We start from the raw sequence: 18,829 nt of genomic DNA, 5'->3' as shown, positions 1-18,829 counted from the left end.
ATACAAGTATACACAAACAGTATACTATATACACTTATCTATGAATCAATCTCAATGGCAGAGAAAAACAAGTGGGTATAGCTACCAAACAACAAAGAGGGTGTAGGCCGATACCATCCAAGAGTTTTTTTCTGAGCTACCGTAGCTACCCCAAGGTCCAATGTCGTCTCTACCCCAAAAATTCCTTCGATCTGGTGAACATCAGGAAAAAAGGTAATGAGTCGTCATAGTTTATAGATACCGTCAGTGTGATTCATAAAGCCCTCCATAATTTTCAAATATTGGAATGTCTTTCAACACTCTCAAAACAAATCTGAAAAAATATTTATTTATTTATTTATTTATTTATTTGATTGGTGTTTTACGCTGTACTCATGGACATTTCAATTATACGACGGCGGCCAGCATTATGGTGGGTGGAAACCGGGCAGAGCCAGAGAAGAAGCTAGCATGAGCTGGACTTGAACTCACAGCAACCGCATTGGTAAGAGACTCCTGGGTCATTACGCTGCGCTAGCGCGCTAACCAACTGAGCCACGGAGGCACCCTGAAAAAAGAAGTGAATGTATTTTTACGCATAGTTTTCAGTTGTCTTTATGATTTACCTTGCTGCATATTTTAGCTTTCTTTCACTTTAATTTCAGCGGTATAACTACTGGATATCGTGAACCCGGGTGATGATATCGCTCCTTATATAGATATATAAATAATATTAATACTGTACTGGTGATAGATATCTTCTTCTAGAAGACTTTCGTATAGATGAGACAAACCTCAACTCGAAATCAAGTCAACGAAGATAAACATTTAATTAGTCAGCAGCTTGGATGTTAATACTTGCAGAATCACGACATGTACGTGACTAGAAATAGGAGTGTGAAGGATATTTTTCCTGTGGTCAAGAGATCGTATTATCTTGCTCAGAAGACGGTCGGCCTCAATACCACGATCGCCTGTGTCATATTTTATATATATTATATAGAGCTTATCCAAAGCTTTACACAGAAAGTGTTGCCAACCGAGGTGATTTTAAAAACTGTTCAGTCATGTCCGGTCCAAGCTCTCAGATGACAACATACCCGGATGTTGATTCTGTGTTCAGGTCCTTGGGAACGTGGGGAAGATGGCAGATCTTTCAGCTAATACTCATTCAGCTACAGTATATAGCCCCTGACTTTCATTTACTGGCCATCGTGTTCCTGGGTAAGACTGTAACGGTATCAAATAGGTAATTTCTTTAACAGTAAACTACTTTTTCAGCCAGATTTGTTTCTTGAACGTATTGGTTACCATGGTTCCAATGGACGTGCAAGTTTACTGCTTTTCAAGCAGTCACAAGCTAAGAATAAAAATGTTCCCGAGATAATCTTACAAGAGGAAAGATTTTACTGTGTGACCATTTGTGAATTTTACCTTGCATATGAACAGTTTCAATCAAAGCACTTGAGAGATATATTTTTCATGGATAGTTTATAAACTAGCATTCTACACAATTTGGATGCTGATAACATGTATTTTGACTGACATTATGACCTTGAGACATGTTTACCGTTTCTCTTTATATAGCTCCGTCTTAATTCTTACTTTCCACTCATCCTTAACTCTTTCGCTAGTTTTTATTGAGCGCTGTTTTACAAAATAGTATGAGACCTGGGACTTCTGTTATGGTTGATGACTACTATTCGAATGTCTGATACTAACCGTTATATTCTAAATCTTTATATAGTGACATGTAGGTGTGTGTCTGTTGGCACTGGATGGTCCCTTTTAACCGAAACTGCGGTATGTACGTCCCACTGTGGGTCATAGCAGAGTGATTAAGGTGCATGTCTTTCGGTCATTAAGTACAGGTACAGGTAATCACGCAGATCCCTCGTCAGGGTTCACGTCCATCAGAGGTCTTAAGATTTAATTCAAAATTTGAAACACATTTATACAATTAACATGTTTTGGTGAAGTTTGAAATATGCACACACTGATTCTTTACTGCAAAACAATGTACCAGCCACAATTTAAGCTATTTCCTGTTCTGATTGTGGTTTTTAAGAACATGGAATTTGGGACTTTATGCCGAAGTTTCCATATAATTACGATCCGTGAAAGATCAACAATATGGTGGTTTAAGTGGGGTTTCACAAAGTCCGCTGCATCATTTGTCTTTCTCTGGTAAGGCATGTTGGTAATAATCCTGTTGTAATTTGCCGTGCGGGTGAAGATTTTCAACGAGCATCCGGTTTCATCCTCTGATAAAACTGCCCACCAAACTGTAAGTAAAACGTTATTGAGAACGGCTTAAGAAACATAAATAGACAAATAATAATGTCACTGACTCACAGTGTTAATAAATATTGTAATTCTTCTAATTTTTGGGACGTCTGGTCTGCTCCTTTTAGCCAATATACATGTAATTATAACAAGAGTACACAGTTTCTCTTTTCTCACAGGATCTATCAAAGGAAAAGCTTAAACATGTGTTTATTTTTTCCACAAAAATGAACTGTGAGAGAAATGTGTCTTTTACATTCAGCACAACTAATATCTATCCTAAAAACTAGAAGACTTTCAGAATTTTATGTTCATTAAACAGACTGCTTGTACACTGTTATGTAGAAATAATAATGTTTCCAGGTTACGAGCCACCCTTTTCCTGTTTTGTTGTCGACAACACGACTGGGCTGTTAGAACACAATGTTACACATTACGTTCAGGAAGGCGATTGTAAAGTGAGGAATACTTGGACAAACGTGACGTCACCATGTCACCATGGCTACTGGTATGATGCGCCACTGGAGACGGCCACCATCGTGACTGAGGTAAGAAAAATGTGAAAATTGTTAATTCTGAGACGTTTATTCATTTCATGTCAAAGACAATATAGCATTGGGTAATTCTAGATCAGTGACATCTAACAAACTGAAATTAACATCACTGCATTCCTGTACCTTCCGCGTGGGTAATGGTGCCAGGGCTTGTATCAGTTTCTACTATTTAAGCTTGAACAATTAAAATGAAACCATGGCTGAAGTAAATTACTTGTGAATATTTACCAACTGTCACACTGCTGTCGTTGCTATCATTTTACTCTCCATGCCGTGGTTCTGTTTTGTAGTGTTCAGTACGTAATATATCAATTTTGCAGTGGGACTTGGTTTGTGAAAAGGAATATCAGATGCAGCTGACACAGACAATCTTTGTTGCCGGCCAAGCTTTAGGAGCCACTGTGATGACCATATTTAGCTGACCGCTACGGCCGAAAGTGGGTCTGCGTCATTAGCCAATGGGCTATGTCGCTATTGGAGTAGGACGGCGTTTTTCTCCCAGTATTCTCGTTTTTTCTATCCTCCGATTTCCTACAGGAGCTTTTCAGCAGGTAAAATTAAACGTCTCAAAACCAGTCGCAATATCGCATATTCATAATTTGGTAGTGCTATACATAGTGCTATAGATATATTTGTACTCTACATGACATGCACGCTGAATGCTTGCATTACAGCTTTATTGCATCCTTGCACCACTGTTCTCTTATTGTCTTGTATGCTTGCATCACTGCTGTTTTGGGTTATTGTATGCTTCCGTTCACTTTTCTAGGGTATCGTCATGACAGGGAGCGTTCTGCCACTAGAGATAATCCCGGTAGAGAAGAGGGCCATCGTGCACCTGCTCGGTACAGGAACCTGAGCATAAACTGGCCCTTATGAGTGGCCTTGGTTACCTCTTCCAGGAGCACAACTGGCGGTATCTCCAGCTGGCTTTTAGTAGTGCATCTCTTATGGTCCTTCTCCACACATTGTGAGTATAATCCGTACCAGCAATACTGTTACATATTTAATATGTCATTACAGGGACCTTGTGCCCACAACGTGAAGGCATTATCTTTCAAATGAACGTCGTAAAGAGATTTACATAGTTTCCAAAATCAGGGAATCTTCCAAATTTTATATTGGACAGTGTTCCTACTTAAGGTACTGAATTGGTTGTAAAAGAACTTTTGGGGCATGCTTTAAAGCCGCACACGCTTTTCGGAATTGCTTCCAATGCACAGTGCAGTTCACATGTGTGTATTAGTAATGTATGGTTACATTCCAGCTGAAAAGAATAGCTATTTAGATAACCAATTCACAACTCTTTGTACATAGTGGCCCTTAATTAGCTCACCTTGAGTTATTCCACGTTCTGGCCATCGTGCTATCCCTTCGTAAATTTCAAACTTTCTTAGCTGTTATAAATTCATTATTTAAGGAGCGAAATCAATGGAACTTTGTTCTCAAAGTATTTGTACTTGTAGATAGATGTCATTCGTTAACTCTGTCATTGATTCTTCCATAATTGTTACCATCTTTATGTCACTGTCTCAGTCTTCTAGATGAATCCTCCGCTGGTTGTACGCAAACAACAAAGGCAAGAGAGCAGCACAAATCATTCAAAAGGCTATCCGCAAAAATAAGGCAGATATCAACACAGTTCTGCAAAACATGTCTGGATTACGGCGATAACAAGTCGATGCAAATGAGGTTGCCTTAAAACCTGTGACTTCACATCCAGTCACACAAAAACATGATAATGCGCTAGATAATAAATCTACTCCGAAAGAATCCCTATCCAACATATCAGCCACAAGCAGTCTTTATAACAACGAACCGACAGCCGTCAGGGAAAAGTGTACGCCTGCGGATTCACAGGTTACTGCGTCGGCGAAAACAGGGGAAGTTTTGGGCAACAACGGGAGGTTTTCACGAAGATTCGAAACCCAGCGTAATGGGGTTTGTTCCGGATCAAGGGGGAGATATTAAAGCTTCCAGCCCTAGGACAACGTCAGAGGAATGCGATGAATTGTTACTTGATGACAAACTTGTTGCTCCTCCCACAAAGAAGTACACAGTTCTTGACGCGGTTAGAAGTAGGCGGGTTATTATTGACAGCTTCCGTCACATGCCTCGGATGGTAGGTAAATCCCTATGTCAAATCATCTACAAATACAGACCTTCTTTTAACTTTCTTTGACGAAATTCATATCACAAATAAATGTGTGCAATAATAATGTTAATGAGATGAGAAAATTCCGCATTAAATTTGTGGACCCTAAATTTGGCTTTATCAATGTTAAAATACCAAGAGAATTAAAAAAGAGTGAGTGATCCGTACAGGATATATTTGTATATATGGTCTTTACAATTGAAAGGTCAGTGATGCAGTGTGCCTTCAGTGCATTCGATAGGCAATTTTACAAAAAAATGTTACGCTTAGCATGCAGAAGCACATGGGTTAATAGGAACAGTGTTTAATTGCTGCCTACGAAAACACATTATTCTATATAACAGATTGGACACCATTTTTCAGGATTGTGAATAGTCTGGTGTATTTTGTCTGACATTGGCCTCGTCTAAACTGGCTGGAGATCGCTTCGTCAACTTTGCTCTTATGGCAGCTGTGGAGCTCCCCTCTGGCATTATCTCTTATCTAACAATGCAACGGTATGGTGACAATCCACATTTAGTATTTGCAGGAACGCATATACATTTTTGTTATTTCTGAAGACAGTTTACGTTGATAAGCTGTAACGCTATCTGAACAATTGCAGAGTACCTCTGTCTTGATTCGTTGTTAGAGAATCATATCTCATTACATTGTTTTCTCAGTATTAGGTCGATAAATATTTACCGTGCTTGAGCTAAATCAAAACGGAGGTGAAACTTCAATATGTTAAAAATAATATGGAACAAATATAAACTGGGCTAATCTATAGGAATCAAAACAAACATTCGTACAGCAGCCGTTAGGGTAAGTCATGCCTTCTAAACATAATATGAAAATTGCAAAAAAAGTTGGTGCTTCAAAATAGCTCATGATACTGACTAGAATCTTCGAATGCCTGCGACATCTGCGATTCGTGGTGAATTTTTGGTCATGGTCAATCGCGACCGTTTTTTCCCGACCTAAACTCAAGAAATTGTTCTCAAGACATCTGAACTGACTCAATGATTGTTGCAGAACTCATACTTATCCACGTTAGTTATGTTGTTGTAAGTAATAAAATGGACAAACCCGGTCATACACATAACGAGATTGTCTAAGATGTTCTCAGCTTGTTCAAAAAAAAGCTCATCGATTATGAGTAGTTAATATGTTGTAAATGTAGATCGTAAACGAAATTCCTTACAATCAGTACAACCGGTGATAAATAAGCAGATTCATACAGATTTGCCAAGATCCCCCCTCATATGATACGACCATTCCAAGATTTACGACGATTATGTGCGATTGTTTTGGTCACAGTTTGCCATAACCACCTACCAGCGTAGGTGTCATTGGGCATTTGTACACTAAGTCTATTCACATACAATGCTCGACGTCAGCACGCGTGTTCCACGGAGTTATACATGCGGTAGACATTCAATAAATAAATACATCAGGAATTCGGCTTCCTGTTAAATTATTGTTTGCCTTTATCTTACCAGCATCATGGCAATACTTGCCAACATTGTTATAAAAAATGACTTAACGTAAATCACCCAGAATTTTGAAAAACTGATAACTTTTTATCATTTTTCGCCAAGCATTTTTAACTTTCTGTGCTACAGCACGAGGAATTCCATGAAATTATGGATGATTTATTGAAATCGAATGATTTTGTGATCGTTAGCCTGAGTCAGTCTAAAATAAATTTACTTTAACTTGAATCTGATGTGTTATCCTATAAGGAGAGTACTTACAAGTAGATGACATTACACCTTATGGGTGAGTACAAATCAAATCGAACTTAAGGGCTCATTTTCATTGGCTAAACGCGTATATATACACACGTACTCTCAGTTCTGAATATTTTCGAAAGAGTAAGTTATTTTTCATTCGAAAGCAAGGGCTGGTTTTCATAGGTTAAACATGTATACTGTTGATATTGAATAGTCTGGTAGTACCTGAAAAATATCTGGGGGGCCTCCGTGGCTCAGTTGGTTAGCGCGCTAGCGCAGCATAATGACCCAGGAGTCTCTCACCTATGCAGTCGCTGTGAGTTCAAGTCCAGCTGATGCTGGCTTCCTCTCTGGCCGTATGTGGGAAGGTCTGACAGCAATCTGCGGATGGTCGTGGGTTTCCCCTGGGCTCTGCCCGGTTTCCTCCTTCGTCGTATAAGTGAAATATTCTTGAGCACGGCGTAAAACACCAATCAAATAAATAAATAAATTAAAAAATATCTGAAGTGGGGCAGGTACTTACCATGCCAGATTATTAACAGCTTGCAATGGTTTTGCTTATGTATTTAATGACAGGGTGTGTGATACACAACATGTAACTGTGAAAATTGCCTGTTGGATATTGTCTGGCAGTTTTTCGTTCATTCACATGTCTTTTAATACAGGTTTGGAAGGAAAGCTACAATATTCATCTTTGATGGCATCGCTGGAACGGCTCTCATTGCTGCTGTTGCGTTGAAAGAGGTGTATGGTAAGGTCTCTGGAGAGGTGATTTTTGAGCATTTCTGGCATTTCTGAGGCGGTGATAATTGTCACCAATTTACAGAAGGAATTCCAGTTTTAGAGGGTTCTGCCGCAGTGTGTTTTAGCATCCCCGTAAGTCTTTCATCTATTTGGGTATGTAAACCTGCCCAGAGCATCGTTATTGTGAAGCACAATATTTAGTTCATAAAACACCTGTCGAATTTAGGGTATTGATGTTTGCTCGCACTCTTGAGCTACATGATACAGAATGGTTGTATTTCCAGTGATTCAATCGGAACATGCTTAAACAACTTTTGTTGCTGGTAAATGTGAGAATTTCCTTCACTTGGGGACAATTAGTGCCAAACACAAACCACTGCACTGCTTCAATTTACCGAAATTAGGCTCAGTATTACAGGTTTGTTCTCGCCTGAGTCAAAAGAATAGTCATTTCACCCGCTTACAGCACACCATGAATGTAGGTCCTAAAAATCTAACAATAGCATCGTTGAAACCCTAATGTTTTGCAGCCGATGGTCACAAAGCCATTGGGTCTACCGCTTGATATCACTAGCCAGTGGGGCTCAGTACTGCTTGGTACGTCAGTGCATCGTTAGGTCAGTTGACCCACATTCGTGCGACAAATACCTTATAATCCTGTACCTGCACTGCACAAATCCAGAACCCTTTTAAACCCATGGTTTCTAATTTTTACTGCAAGCTCTCGGATGTCTTCCACTCAAGTAAAGTCATTTTTACCTGTCATGTACAATTAATCATCCGAACACATTATATATTTTAAGCCAAGTTTTCACAAAAACCACAACTTGTTTGACATAGATGGGTATATACGCCGTGGTCTATATACAGACATGTAACGAAAAATACCACATGCTTCGTAATATATGGTTGGTTAGTGCGCTAGCACTGCGTAATGACCCAGGAGTCTCTCATCAATGCGGTCGATGTGAGTTCAAGTCCAGCTCATGCTGGCTTCCTCTCCGGCCGTAAGTGGGAAGGTCTGACAGCAACCTGCGAATAGTCGTGGGTCCCCCCCCCCCTCCCCCACCGAGCTGTGCCCGGGTTTCCTCCCACCATAATGCTGGCCGCCGTCGTACAAGTGAAATATTCTTGAGTACGGCGTATGCCCAATGACACCTACGCTGTTAGGTGCACCAATCATATATGGACAATATTATACATCCATTTTTTTGCAGTTCTTTGATAAAACATTAACGTTTGTAACTCAGACAGGCAAGGAGAAAACCTGTTGTGACATATATGTTGCTAAGATATGGGCATGAGAAGCATGTCATTGCAAAGTACATGTTGCGCACAAAGAATATATGTTACCTCGACATTTTGGCGCTTTATTTCGACACTAAGTAATACATCGAGACATCATTACTTTCCTTCGAGTTATACTACTCCTGTACTATGTTCAACATTCCAGTGTGTGTATATAGAGGATCGTTTACTGTCCAACTGTAGACTGGCTATATAGGTGAGTTTCAAACTACTACCTATGCATTGGTAGATTGAAGCCCACAGACTCGCCGCTGCCTTTGATTTAATCATCTTCTCTTATTCTACAATACACTAAATGAGTGGCTATTTCAAACCAACTCTGTATAGGGTGTATAGCTTTATAAATGTACGAATTACTTGCAGGGAACGGTCTCGTCGTCACTGCTCTGTCCATAACTGGTAAGTTTGGAGCCTCGGCCGCGTTTGGGTCTCTCTTCACATACACACAAGAGCTGTACCCTACAAACCTCAGGTATTGACTTCCAAACTTCTTAACAAGATTTCTTGACCTGGTTTATTTTGTATTATAATTAATTATTTACATGTACATAGTTTTAAGTGTTTTAACGCCGTATAGTAATTAACATTTCACTTACACGACACCATTCAGGTGATATACAAACCTGCTGACTCGGAGCAGCCGAATCACAATAAGTTGGATTTGAATTTGTAACCTCATATACAGAATAAGGGCTTGGGAACTGCGCCAAAGCCGTTAGTTTGCCCATTCAGCATCTTTTGGTGATTGTCATGACCGACGCTACATCTAGCTGTTTTAGTATTTAATGTAAAGCAGGGAAAGAAGCTATGTACCGGGGATTGTTGGCCAATAAAGAAAGGTATTCGCTAATCTAATGAAATTTTCTGTATTCGCATTTATATTATTTATAATGTTAAAATGATCGTACTGTTTGAAAAAGTTATAATGCTACCTTCTTTATAGATTTATATTTTGATTACCGATTTCCAACGATAACACGTGCACAAACGAGGATTTAACTGGATTTATGTTGATTGATGTGTGAAAATCTGCTATAGCCTGTGTAAGGATGAGTCGGTCCTGAAAGGGACAATGAACCAGAGCCGCTTGTAAAAGCCAAGTGGTTTAATAGTTTACGCTTTAAAGACAGGGCGAAGTAGTCTCATGTCCCCAAAGTACCAATTATTCTCCTTTTTTCATTTCCACAAACAACATAGCTCAAAACTTGCGCAAGCGGAGTAATTCAGGCATTAGTCATAAACAAAGTGTCCACACGCATGCGTCATGGATATCTAGGTGACCGTACCAAGCATGCCATGGGTTTATTGAAGTGGCATACTTTAGCTGAATCGATGTATGAATGTTCAAACGTACCATATTGGCAATGGTATGATAAATATGGGAGCTCAGTATCCTTGGTGAGCTCTGGGTTTGGTTCAAGATAGTCTGATAAGTTTGTGACATAAAAAGAGAAAAGAAAAACAGACGAAAATGCATCTAAAATCAAGATTGGCATTGTGGTTTGTTGAATGATGCGGCTGTATTTATGTGACAACTATTTGCCTTATAAATATGTAGCCGTATGTCGTGTTTCAGGAGTCTGGGGTTAGGCATCTCCTCTGCATCAGCACGTATTGGTGGCATGATCGCCCCTTTCTCGCTCCTCGTGGTAAGTCAGAAGCCATATATATAGTGTTCAGATGTGTAATTAGAAGGTACCACGCCTGCGCATTTAAAAATACAATCTATCGTCAATGTCAGGGAGACCAGAAACCGCCACCCCCCACCCCCACCCACACCCCGCCTCCCAACAACCCAACTTGTCAACCCGGCATTCCTCCCAAGCCAAACAGAGTTGACCATCGTAGATGAAAACTACTCAGAACTTTTCATAAAGGGAACAGTCGAAGGAAAGGACAGTATGAAATCTAACACACCCTATCTATATTTTAAATTTTTCAATGATAGCAATTAATTCATTGAAATTTTTATAGTATTCCACGTCGATGATGCCTCAAGCTTTTTCTCTAAACTGTTATAATTTGTGCCCATTTCAGATGAAGTACTACCCGTGGGGTACCAGGTACTGTATTTGGAAGTCTATCCCTGGTAGTTTGCGGTTTGGTGCTCTTCCTACCGGAGACAAAAGACAAAGAACTGCCTCAAACCATCGAGGAGATCGAGAAATGGTCCAAGAAATAAATCAGATGAATCCTTTAACAGTTCTGTCATTGTCCAAACTGTTTCTCTCGTGGTACTCAATGGACACCTGCATGGCAAATGAGCACGTCAAATACCAAGCTGCAACTACTGTGGATTTGATAAACTAGTATGAAAAATGGGACCATTTAGGAAAGATTACGGTGATATCTAAATACAAAATTTATGTAGCCATATATATATCTATTACATGCACTCGTGTATTATTTGTGTAACCGCATTTCACCTGTTACGTGTGACGGTTTGCCGCTCTCGTTTTTAACCCTCTACATGTTCTGGTATTTTATATTCAAGCACCTTAGATAGTTATCATACAATACAGGTTAAGGATGATTCAAATACATAAATCCAGGCCAGATTCCAAGGCAGAATTATATAGATGGATATTTGTACTCCGGGATCCAGATCAAGAGCAAAATTCTGCCACAGTTCTCTGCTAACACATTCATAACTTGACAACTCCGAATGTATCTGGTCCTTCACTGAGACGACTTACCGAAGGCACTGGCGCGCCTGGGCCATTATGCTGATACGGTCAACCAGTCGTTGCACTATCCTCTTCATGCTGAACGCAAGGTGAGGAATAACATCTTCCCCTTTTAAGGTCTTACGTGTGGACCCCCGATCCCAGGGTTGCCCTGGATCTACCGCCTTCCGAGGCGGGCGCTCTACCAACTGTGCTATCGGGGCCGGTTTTATGACCTTGAAGTAACACTGTTATCTGTAGCGGGACAACAATCTTTCTTATAAAGCTGCATGGCTTGGGAAGAACGGGATAATTACTTTTTTAGCGTGTCTGTCTGTCAACCTAACTGTAGTTTTTCGGACATTTTTAGCTGCATAAAGCAGCTCTATGATAGTGGCCACCGTAGACATCCTTAATTCTAACATTTTATTCTGTAGTCTAGGCCATTCATTTAACAAAGGGATCTGCATGATTGTAAGACAAATGATTTCTTTCAGGATGTCGTATAGCTTGTGTTGTCATTGCTAGTTTGCGCATGTTTTCCTCACATCGAAATGAATTGAAACCTGCCGTGTGTCAATCAGCATGTGTTCACGGTTTCTTCACCGTTAACAAAATGAGGGCAATTGTGGACGTTTAGTTTTTTACGAACATTTGCCACCAGTATAAGGGACAACTGCTGCAGCATTTATTGTTTACTACTCAGTTTAAAATTACAGGCTTCGTAGACATATATATTATTTAATTTATTTCATTGACGCTTAACGCCAATCTCAAGATATTATCACTTATACGGCGGCGGTCTGCTCTTCAGGCCAAAGAAACCACAATGTGAAGGAAGACAAACGGTCTTCAACGAACTATAGGCTGTTCAAAAAGGAACGTTTGTGCACCGCTTATTGTAATTAAGGCCCCACAAGTAGTGAGAAAAGGGAAACCTACAAATTACCAGTTCAAGTCTGGGTTTGAACCCCGGCCCCGTTGTCCTACAAATGAAACGCAAGCGCCTCTAACCACGAGATCATGTTTATAAACAAACACCCTACACTTTGGCATACGGCTAGCATGAACAAACGAACATAACGCCACACTTACATACACGTATGTAACCATTTATAAAACTGATTAACAAACAACGAACACGGGTATATGTATAACTATTTGGCATACAGGAAGATAACACAGACTGGCAACAGTATACAAGTATCAACAACAAAAAGTATAACTTTCATTTTACAACCCACTTCTGCATACATGTTAATTACTTATTTGTATGATGAAACTTGAAATATGAAGAACTAGCAATGAGCATATCATACCCCTACGTGGATGGTTCTGTACAGGATGACATCAATTACATGGACGGACGGACAAGTATACATGTTATGAATATAGGCGTAAGTCTAGAAACTTGGATGGCTATCTACGCATTTGTTTGCAAAGATCCTCATGCGTTGGAGTCACACATGCAGGCGTACTCTGGAAACTTGGGCCTTCATGAATGCACGTGTATCAACGGGACATACAGGAGTACATCTACCCTAATTCCTCACGCCTTTCCCATGTGAAATATCAACTTTCAGTGCACTTTCTGCACATTTTTGATTTGATTTCGGAGACAAAACTACGTAGGTTGGATTGGCCAATTTCAGGGCTTCACTAAAAGTATAATTTTATCAATCTACACAGAATAATGCCTTCTGAATATCCTTGAATAAAAACACCTTACAAACATGCGAAAAGCTTGAAGAATTACAGTACATGAATGGACGGACGTGAATAAATCTACACAGTACATGTACGTCTAACTACAACATGCGTACATCCCATAATTATGTGGGTGGACATGAATAAATCTACACAGTGCATGTACGCCTAACTACAATATGCGTACATCCAATAAATATGTTGTTGGACATGAATAAATCTACACAGTACATGTACGCCTAACTACAATATGCGTACATCCATAAATATGTTGTTGGACATGAATAAATCTACACAGTACATGTACGCCTAACTATAATATGCGTACATCCCATAAATATGATGTTGGACATGAATAAATCTACACAGTACATGTACGCCTAACTACAATATGCGTACATCCCATAAATATGTGGATGGAAATGAATAAATCTACACAGTACATGTACGTCTAACTACAATATGAGTACATCCCATAAATATGTGGATGGACATGCACACATACAAAACATATGACAGGACGGGCAAACATCTGTATACATGGCCGGTCATGCAAAAATCTACAGACATGGACTGATGGATAAACATAAACATAAACATAAACATACAAGCTTAAATGAAATGCTCAGATCCACATGCATACAGAATGGGGGAATTTTTTTTTTTTTAACAGACACAAATAAATATGCAAACATTTATATACCTATATGCAGACTGCCCACTACCACTTTACAAGCTTATCCTTGCTTTTTCCTTATGTTACATGTGAGAACAAATGCCATGAATTGGTTATTTGTTGTTGATATTAATTATTAATAAAAATCTCACTCCACAAAAGCACTGCTGGTAAAAGTAGTCAAACAAACCAGATTGCACACATTTAAAAACCACTAGAGTGGTGCTGATGGCTCATATGTTGACATTTTGGTCTAAAATACCAATACAAGAACTGGTACTTGATTTTCCCACTTTTTTTCATAACTACAATGAAAATGTTTAAACATGTTTAATGGACATTAGTTTTTTTAATTGCACCTTTATGTCAAATGCATATTACACCGTAAAAATAGTTAATCAGCTTTCTCTCAAAGGGCAACTGATATGGGTTTCATAATATCAAAGCACAGTATCTGGTGAAAAATACTAGCGAAAAGCATATACATGTAATGGTTTTTTTTTTGGCCTTAACAGGCTTTCTGCAATGATTTTATTTGAGTGACGAAATGTAACTGTTGCCATTCCATGATCAGGCAGATAACGTGGTGGGTCTATGATGGTCTGTCATCATATTAAGCTAAAACACAAATACATATATTATATATATTCTTTATCATGTTGGTGGCTGTTACAACTGTCAGTATTGTGATCTAACAGAAGAGAAGGTTGTACTGAAGTGTTAGGCAGAATGGCCACATTAAGCCCAGATATATGTACATGTATATATGCTTTTCTTTTTTTTTAATAATGAATTTTTGTTTTCATAATACATGTCTCACATTATTATATGTTTGTAGTGTTTACGTTCGCAAAATAGAAATGATCAGGCCAAATAATGTTACCCACAAGATGTACATTTGGTATGGTAAGTAATAATACTATCGCCTTTAGAATTATAAGTGAAGTCTACACTACCTGGTTTAAAAAGGAGTATGCTACACACATGTGTATGCATTATCTAATTAACAACACCGCCATTCACTGTTATACAACTTAACAAATATGTACATGCATTGTTGTGTTAAGAACATTTCTAATTCGCAAATCTGTATACAGAATCAAATTAATCAAACCGTTAACGTATTAACATTATGTATACATACAATAAACTTAACAGAACTTATTAAACAAACTCTATCCAAACATGGTTGTATTAAGAAAACGGTCAAACCAAATGGGCACCACTATAACACAAATAACTCTGTCAGGGGGGTATTATTACATAAATGTGTATATGAAGGTGCATTAACACCATCTATCTAGTCTATCGTACACATAATGTGTACATGCAAGTGTAAACAAACTCTATTCAAACACGATTGTATTGAGAAAATGGTCAAACCAACTGGACACCACTATAACACAAATAACTCTGTATGGGGGCTATTATTACATAAATGTGTATATGAAGGGGCATTGACACCATCTATCTAGCCTATCGTACACATAATGTGTACATGCATGTGTACATGATTTAGCAACACCATTATTCATTCTGTAATTCTTCAACCTTCTCGCATGTTTGCAAGGTGTTTATTTAGACATGCTCTGGACGCATTATTCTGGGTTCGCTGACAAAATTGTACCTTTTGTGAAGCTCTGAAATTCGCCAATGCAACTATCTCTAAAATCAATGTATAAATGTGAATAAGTTGTGCTGAAAGTTTCTCTTTCATATACAAAAAAAGGTTGAGGAATCTGGATAGATGAATGTGTACAAAGCCCAGAATTGACTTATTAACACCACTACTGTTATGATATTACACAAATGTGTATTTACAATCATTCACTCAAATTAACAACATCACTGTTAATACACTCTAGTATATGTGAATATACAATTACATGATGATGGGCATCATTAAATTTAGAAAGAGGACTGTCTCTAAACATCACTATTTTTACAAAAATGTAATTTGCAGTTCAATTCTATGGTGTACTTCATCATGGAAACCCCTATGGGGAATGCAATAAGAATGTCAATAAAAAAAGATATAGGGAAACAAGGGCACCATGGGTACTTGTATTTCTCATTAAAAATGGTTAAACTTCATGATAATGCAGCTCATATAACCCCATTTACTGCCAGTGTATTGTATGTTTTCTCTGCTGTAACAAGAATATACAGTACACTCACACATGCACCTGAATTCATTTCTTTTAGTAAACTTGATCCACAGTTATTAATACTGTATTCAAAAAAATTTCACTTGTATGGTGATCACACATGGGTGTACAAAAGCTGAAGCAAAATACATCTTGGAGTTGTTCAGACAATTCTGATGTCCTCAGTTTAACCGACTAACATGAAAAGCCTTCTGACCACAAGCTGCAGTCTAACTAGCTGGACTGAAACATACAGTGTATGTCACCCGATTAGTCAACAGTGGTGAGGTGAAGGGCAAAGTGTTTGAACTTAGGCAATAAACTGGAGCAGTTTCAAATCAAGGAGGTTGTGAACTGAAGCAGTATGATGTGAAATGATGTGGACTGCTCAGCCTACAAAAAACTGCATGCAGCCTTCGTATACACCAATTTGTTTAAGGGTAATACCACTGCTACATGTAATTTTCAGCAAAGACGTCATATTTCAGCAGGTCTAGAGTTTTTTTTTCTTACTTTCAAACCATGGCACCATGACACTAAAGCAAATCCTAACTTAGTTTCTAATGACAATGCATTCAGGATTTCATTTTCATCAGATTCACTCTCTTTTTAAGAATACAGCCAGCTTTACAAATAAATATAATATCTATTACCACACCATCTCATTAATCACAGACTCTGGCTAACTGAGATACATTGAGAGTAAGGGGGTCAATCACAGGCCTCTCCCATGAGGCGCCCCACAGCAGGTGCTATCAGCATACTGGCTGGAGTATAGGCCTGACCGGGCTAAGATGTGTAAAGCTAGCCAATCCCAGCAGCTTATACACGCCATCTACATGGACTCGGTGTTTTTATTTTTTTTTTTGTACATCTTGACATTCATAGCAACATTGAGTCCATCTCTGCCTCTTACAACCTCTCAATTGCACGAAAAGTGAACCTTAAAAAAACCTGGCAGCCTGTCTCTTCTCTCCCTGTCTTGCCAAGCTGGCGAGGCTCACTGAGGAGTGGCACAGGCAAGGACAGCTGTCACTGACTGACTACCAGTAATCCCCTACTCCCCACAGAGAGTATAGACTTAAGACAACAGCCCTTGCAAGGCTTCGTGGCATACATTTTCTGAAAATAAGTCTGAAATTATTGAGAAGGTACAGTACTACATTCACATCTAATTCAATCAAGTGTAAGTTACAACAAATCACGGACTTTATTTTATATCACAAGTGGATTCCCAATTTTATGTCAGCTTATCTATCGCCACTTTATCACCACTCCCTGTAAAACTTGATGACGCACCAGAGTTTTGTTTCTGTTTAGCTAAGTATGTGTCCAGCTTCTTCAGTATACACTTAGGGTTTTTCTTGGCAAAGAATTCCACGTCCTTTAGAACAAATCCAGAATCTCCTATGGTTTTGTGCTGATATTTCCAAATCTCGTACAAATGTAGATAGGTTCCCACATAAAAATCATTCATAACTGCAACTACCTGCTTTCGTCGGTTGCATTCCTTATTCAGGCACCCTTCCCTTGCTGCCTGCAGTGTTATCCTAGATATGTTAATTCCCATCAAACAGAAAGGAAAGTTTTGTGTTTCATCCATTGACAGTTTGTATATGTTTCGAGCCAAGGGCAAAGTTTGCTGGTCAGTCAAAAGATGAAGGATGTGCATTAATCCCAGAAATCCCCCGCCTCGAAGATCAGTGGCAGGATCGTTCCCTTGGAAACCAATTTCTTCAAAATGGCTGCCATATCGAGGGCAGTCAAACTTGGAGCCTGTTAAAGTCCGGTATATTGTCTGCAAAACTCTTGTGTGAACATCACTCTTATTGTCAAATTCTGAAGCCGCTATACAAAATGCCATTTCTTTCTCAGTTAACAACTCTTTGTTCAGAGCAGGTGGTCCGAACAAGAAATGACGCAACGCACTAAACCCTGTTCGATGGACTGAGGTTGTGATCTCAGGTTTCAGATGATTTAAGTCAGATGTCTGAAAATGTTGTAAGGCTTCACTAAATGTTATCGCTGATGTGTTGATTTCCTTGGTCTGTCCTGGATGAGATGGGTCAGCATAACCAGCTTCTATACACTGTACTTGGTCCCACTCTGCTTGGGCAGCGATCAACTCAGATGGAACACAATCAGGTTGGCTGTCATCACCATTATGTGACCCAAAATCTACACCTACCTGATCAACATCAGTGCTCTGAGTTTCGTCGATAATTCTATGTTCTCCTGCAATGATATCTTTTCTTGGATTGACAATCTGTTCACAATGCACATCGGCTTTTCCCTCTTCAGGCTGGAGTTCTGTGTACAGTCTCTCACCCACTGGATCGATCTGACAATTTGGATTCAAGACACACTTGTTCTTTTCGCTGATGACATTTCCCTGTACAGGCTCTTCAACTTTTTGAAATATGTTGTCTCCACAGTCAAATTCGTCATCATCAACTTCATTACCACCAGTGACGCACGAGAAGTTAATCTCCTCTAAGTTCAGAGGATCTGATTGACAGAAATCATCAGTATCCGCAACATCCAATGTCAACGCCATGTATACACTGTATGCCTTGGAATTACCTTCTTGAATGACTTTACCCAGCCTGCAAGGATTTCATACGTTGTTGTTGTTGTATTTCAAACGTTGCAAATAAATCGCTTGCCTTCCACGTTGATTCTTCAGTTAATTCAGCAAAATATTGCCAGAGTTTCAGAGCAACACCTACCATGCATCGATCTGAAATATCTTGCTAACTATACACGGAAAACAATTTCGTGAAGGAGAGGCACCGATCGATGTTGTTGTTAGAAACGTATACACCGGAAGCGACAAGAATTACTTCCCTTAGAGGAACGTGAGTGCGTCTTACAATCGGAGCTCCTGCCCTG

At 39.1% G+C, this 18,829-nt stretch overlaps 3 protein-coding genes across 3 annotated transcripts; 2 read left to right on the top strand and 1 right to left on the bottom strand.

Annotated features, from left to right (window-relative positions):
• The first annotated feature begins 1,046 nt into the window (after positions 1-1,046).
• On the top strand, positions 1,047-3,678 carry LOC135473313 (uncharacterized). Its single transcript, XM_064753161.1, has 3 exons — positions 1,047-1,203; positions 2,629-2,813; positions 3,589-3,678. The coding sequence occupies exons 1-3, from the start codon at positions 1,047-1,049 to the stop codon at positions 3,676-3,678; spliced, it is 432 nt and encodes a 143-aa protein (XP_064609231.1).
• A 1,077-nt stretch (positions 3,679-4,755) lies between these two features.
• Positions 4,756-11,051, top strand: LOC135473312 (solute carrier family 22 member 16-like). The gene is made up of 6 exons (XM_064753160.1): positions 4,756-4,941; positions 5,350-5,471; positions 7,355-7,440; positions 9,105-9,213; positions 10,318-10,390; positions 10,779-11,051. Exons 1-6 carry the CDS (start codon positions 4,756-4,758, stop codon positions 11,049-11,051), a joined length of 849 nt encoding a protein of 282 aa, XP_064609230.1.
• Positions 11,052-17,139: 6,088 nt separating this feature from the next.
• On the bottom strand, positions 17,140-18,736 carry LOC135473858 (ELMO domain-containing protein 3-like). The gene has a single exon (XM_064753779.1). It carries the CDS (start codon positions 18,492-18,494, stop codon positions 17,178-17,180), a length of 1,317 nt encoding a protein of 438 aa, XP_064609849.1. The 5' UTR covers positions 18,495-18,736; the 3' UTR covers positions 17,140-17,177.
• Between the last annotated feature and the right edge of the window lie 93 nt (positions 18,737-18,829).

Source organism: Liolophura sinensis, chromosome 8, assembly GCF_032854445.1.
Source record: "Liolophura sinensis isolate JHLJ2023 chromosome 8, CUHK_Ljap_v2, whole genome shotgun sequence".
NCBI lineage: Eukaryota > Metazoa > Mollusca > Polyplacophora > Chitonida > Chitonidae > Liolophura > Liolophura sinensis.
The sequence above is the reverse complement of the archived record's forward strand: the minus strand, read 5'-3'. Positions and strand labels throughout refer to the sequence as shown.

Excerpts from the sequence above, each read along its gene's own strand:
- LOC135473313 (XM_064753161.1), top strand. The coding sequence starts at position 1,047 with ATGTCCGGTCCAAGCTCTCAGATGACAACATACCCGGATGTTGATTCT. Across the intron at positions 1,204-2,628 it reads ACTGGCCATCGTGTTCCTGG|GTTACGAGCCACCCTTTTCC; the intron begins GTAAGACTGTAA and ends TAATGTTTCCAG. Across the intron at positions 2,814-3,588 it reads CGGCCACCATCGTGACTGAG|GGTATCGTCATGACAGGGAG; the intron begins GTAAGAAAAATG and ends TCACTTTTCTAG.
- LOC135473312 (XM_064753160.1), top strand. The coding sequence starts at position 4,756 with ATGGGGTTTGTTCCGGATCAAGGGGGAGATATTAAAGCTTCCAGCCCT. Across the intron at positions 5,472-7,354 it reads TCTTATCTAACAATGCAACG|GTTTGGAAGGAAAGCTACAA; the intron begins GTATGGTGACAA and ends CTTTTAATACAG. Across the intron at positions 9,214-10,317 it reads CTGTACCCTACAAACCTCAG|GAGTCTGGGGTTAGGCATCT; the intron begins GTATTGACTTCC and ends GTCGTGTTTCAG.
- LOC135473858 (XM_064753779.1), bottom strand. The coding sequence starts at position 18,494 with ATGGCGTTGACATTGGATGTTGCGGATACTGATGATTTCTGTCAATCA.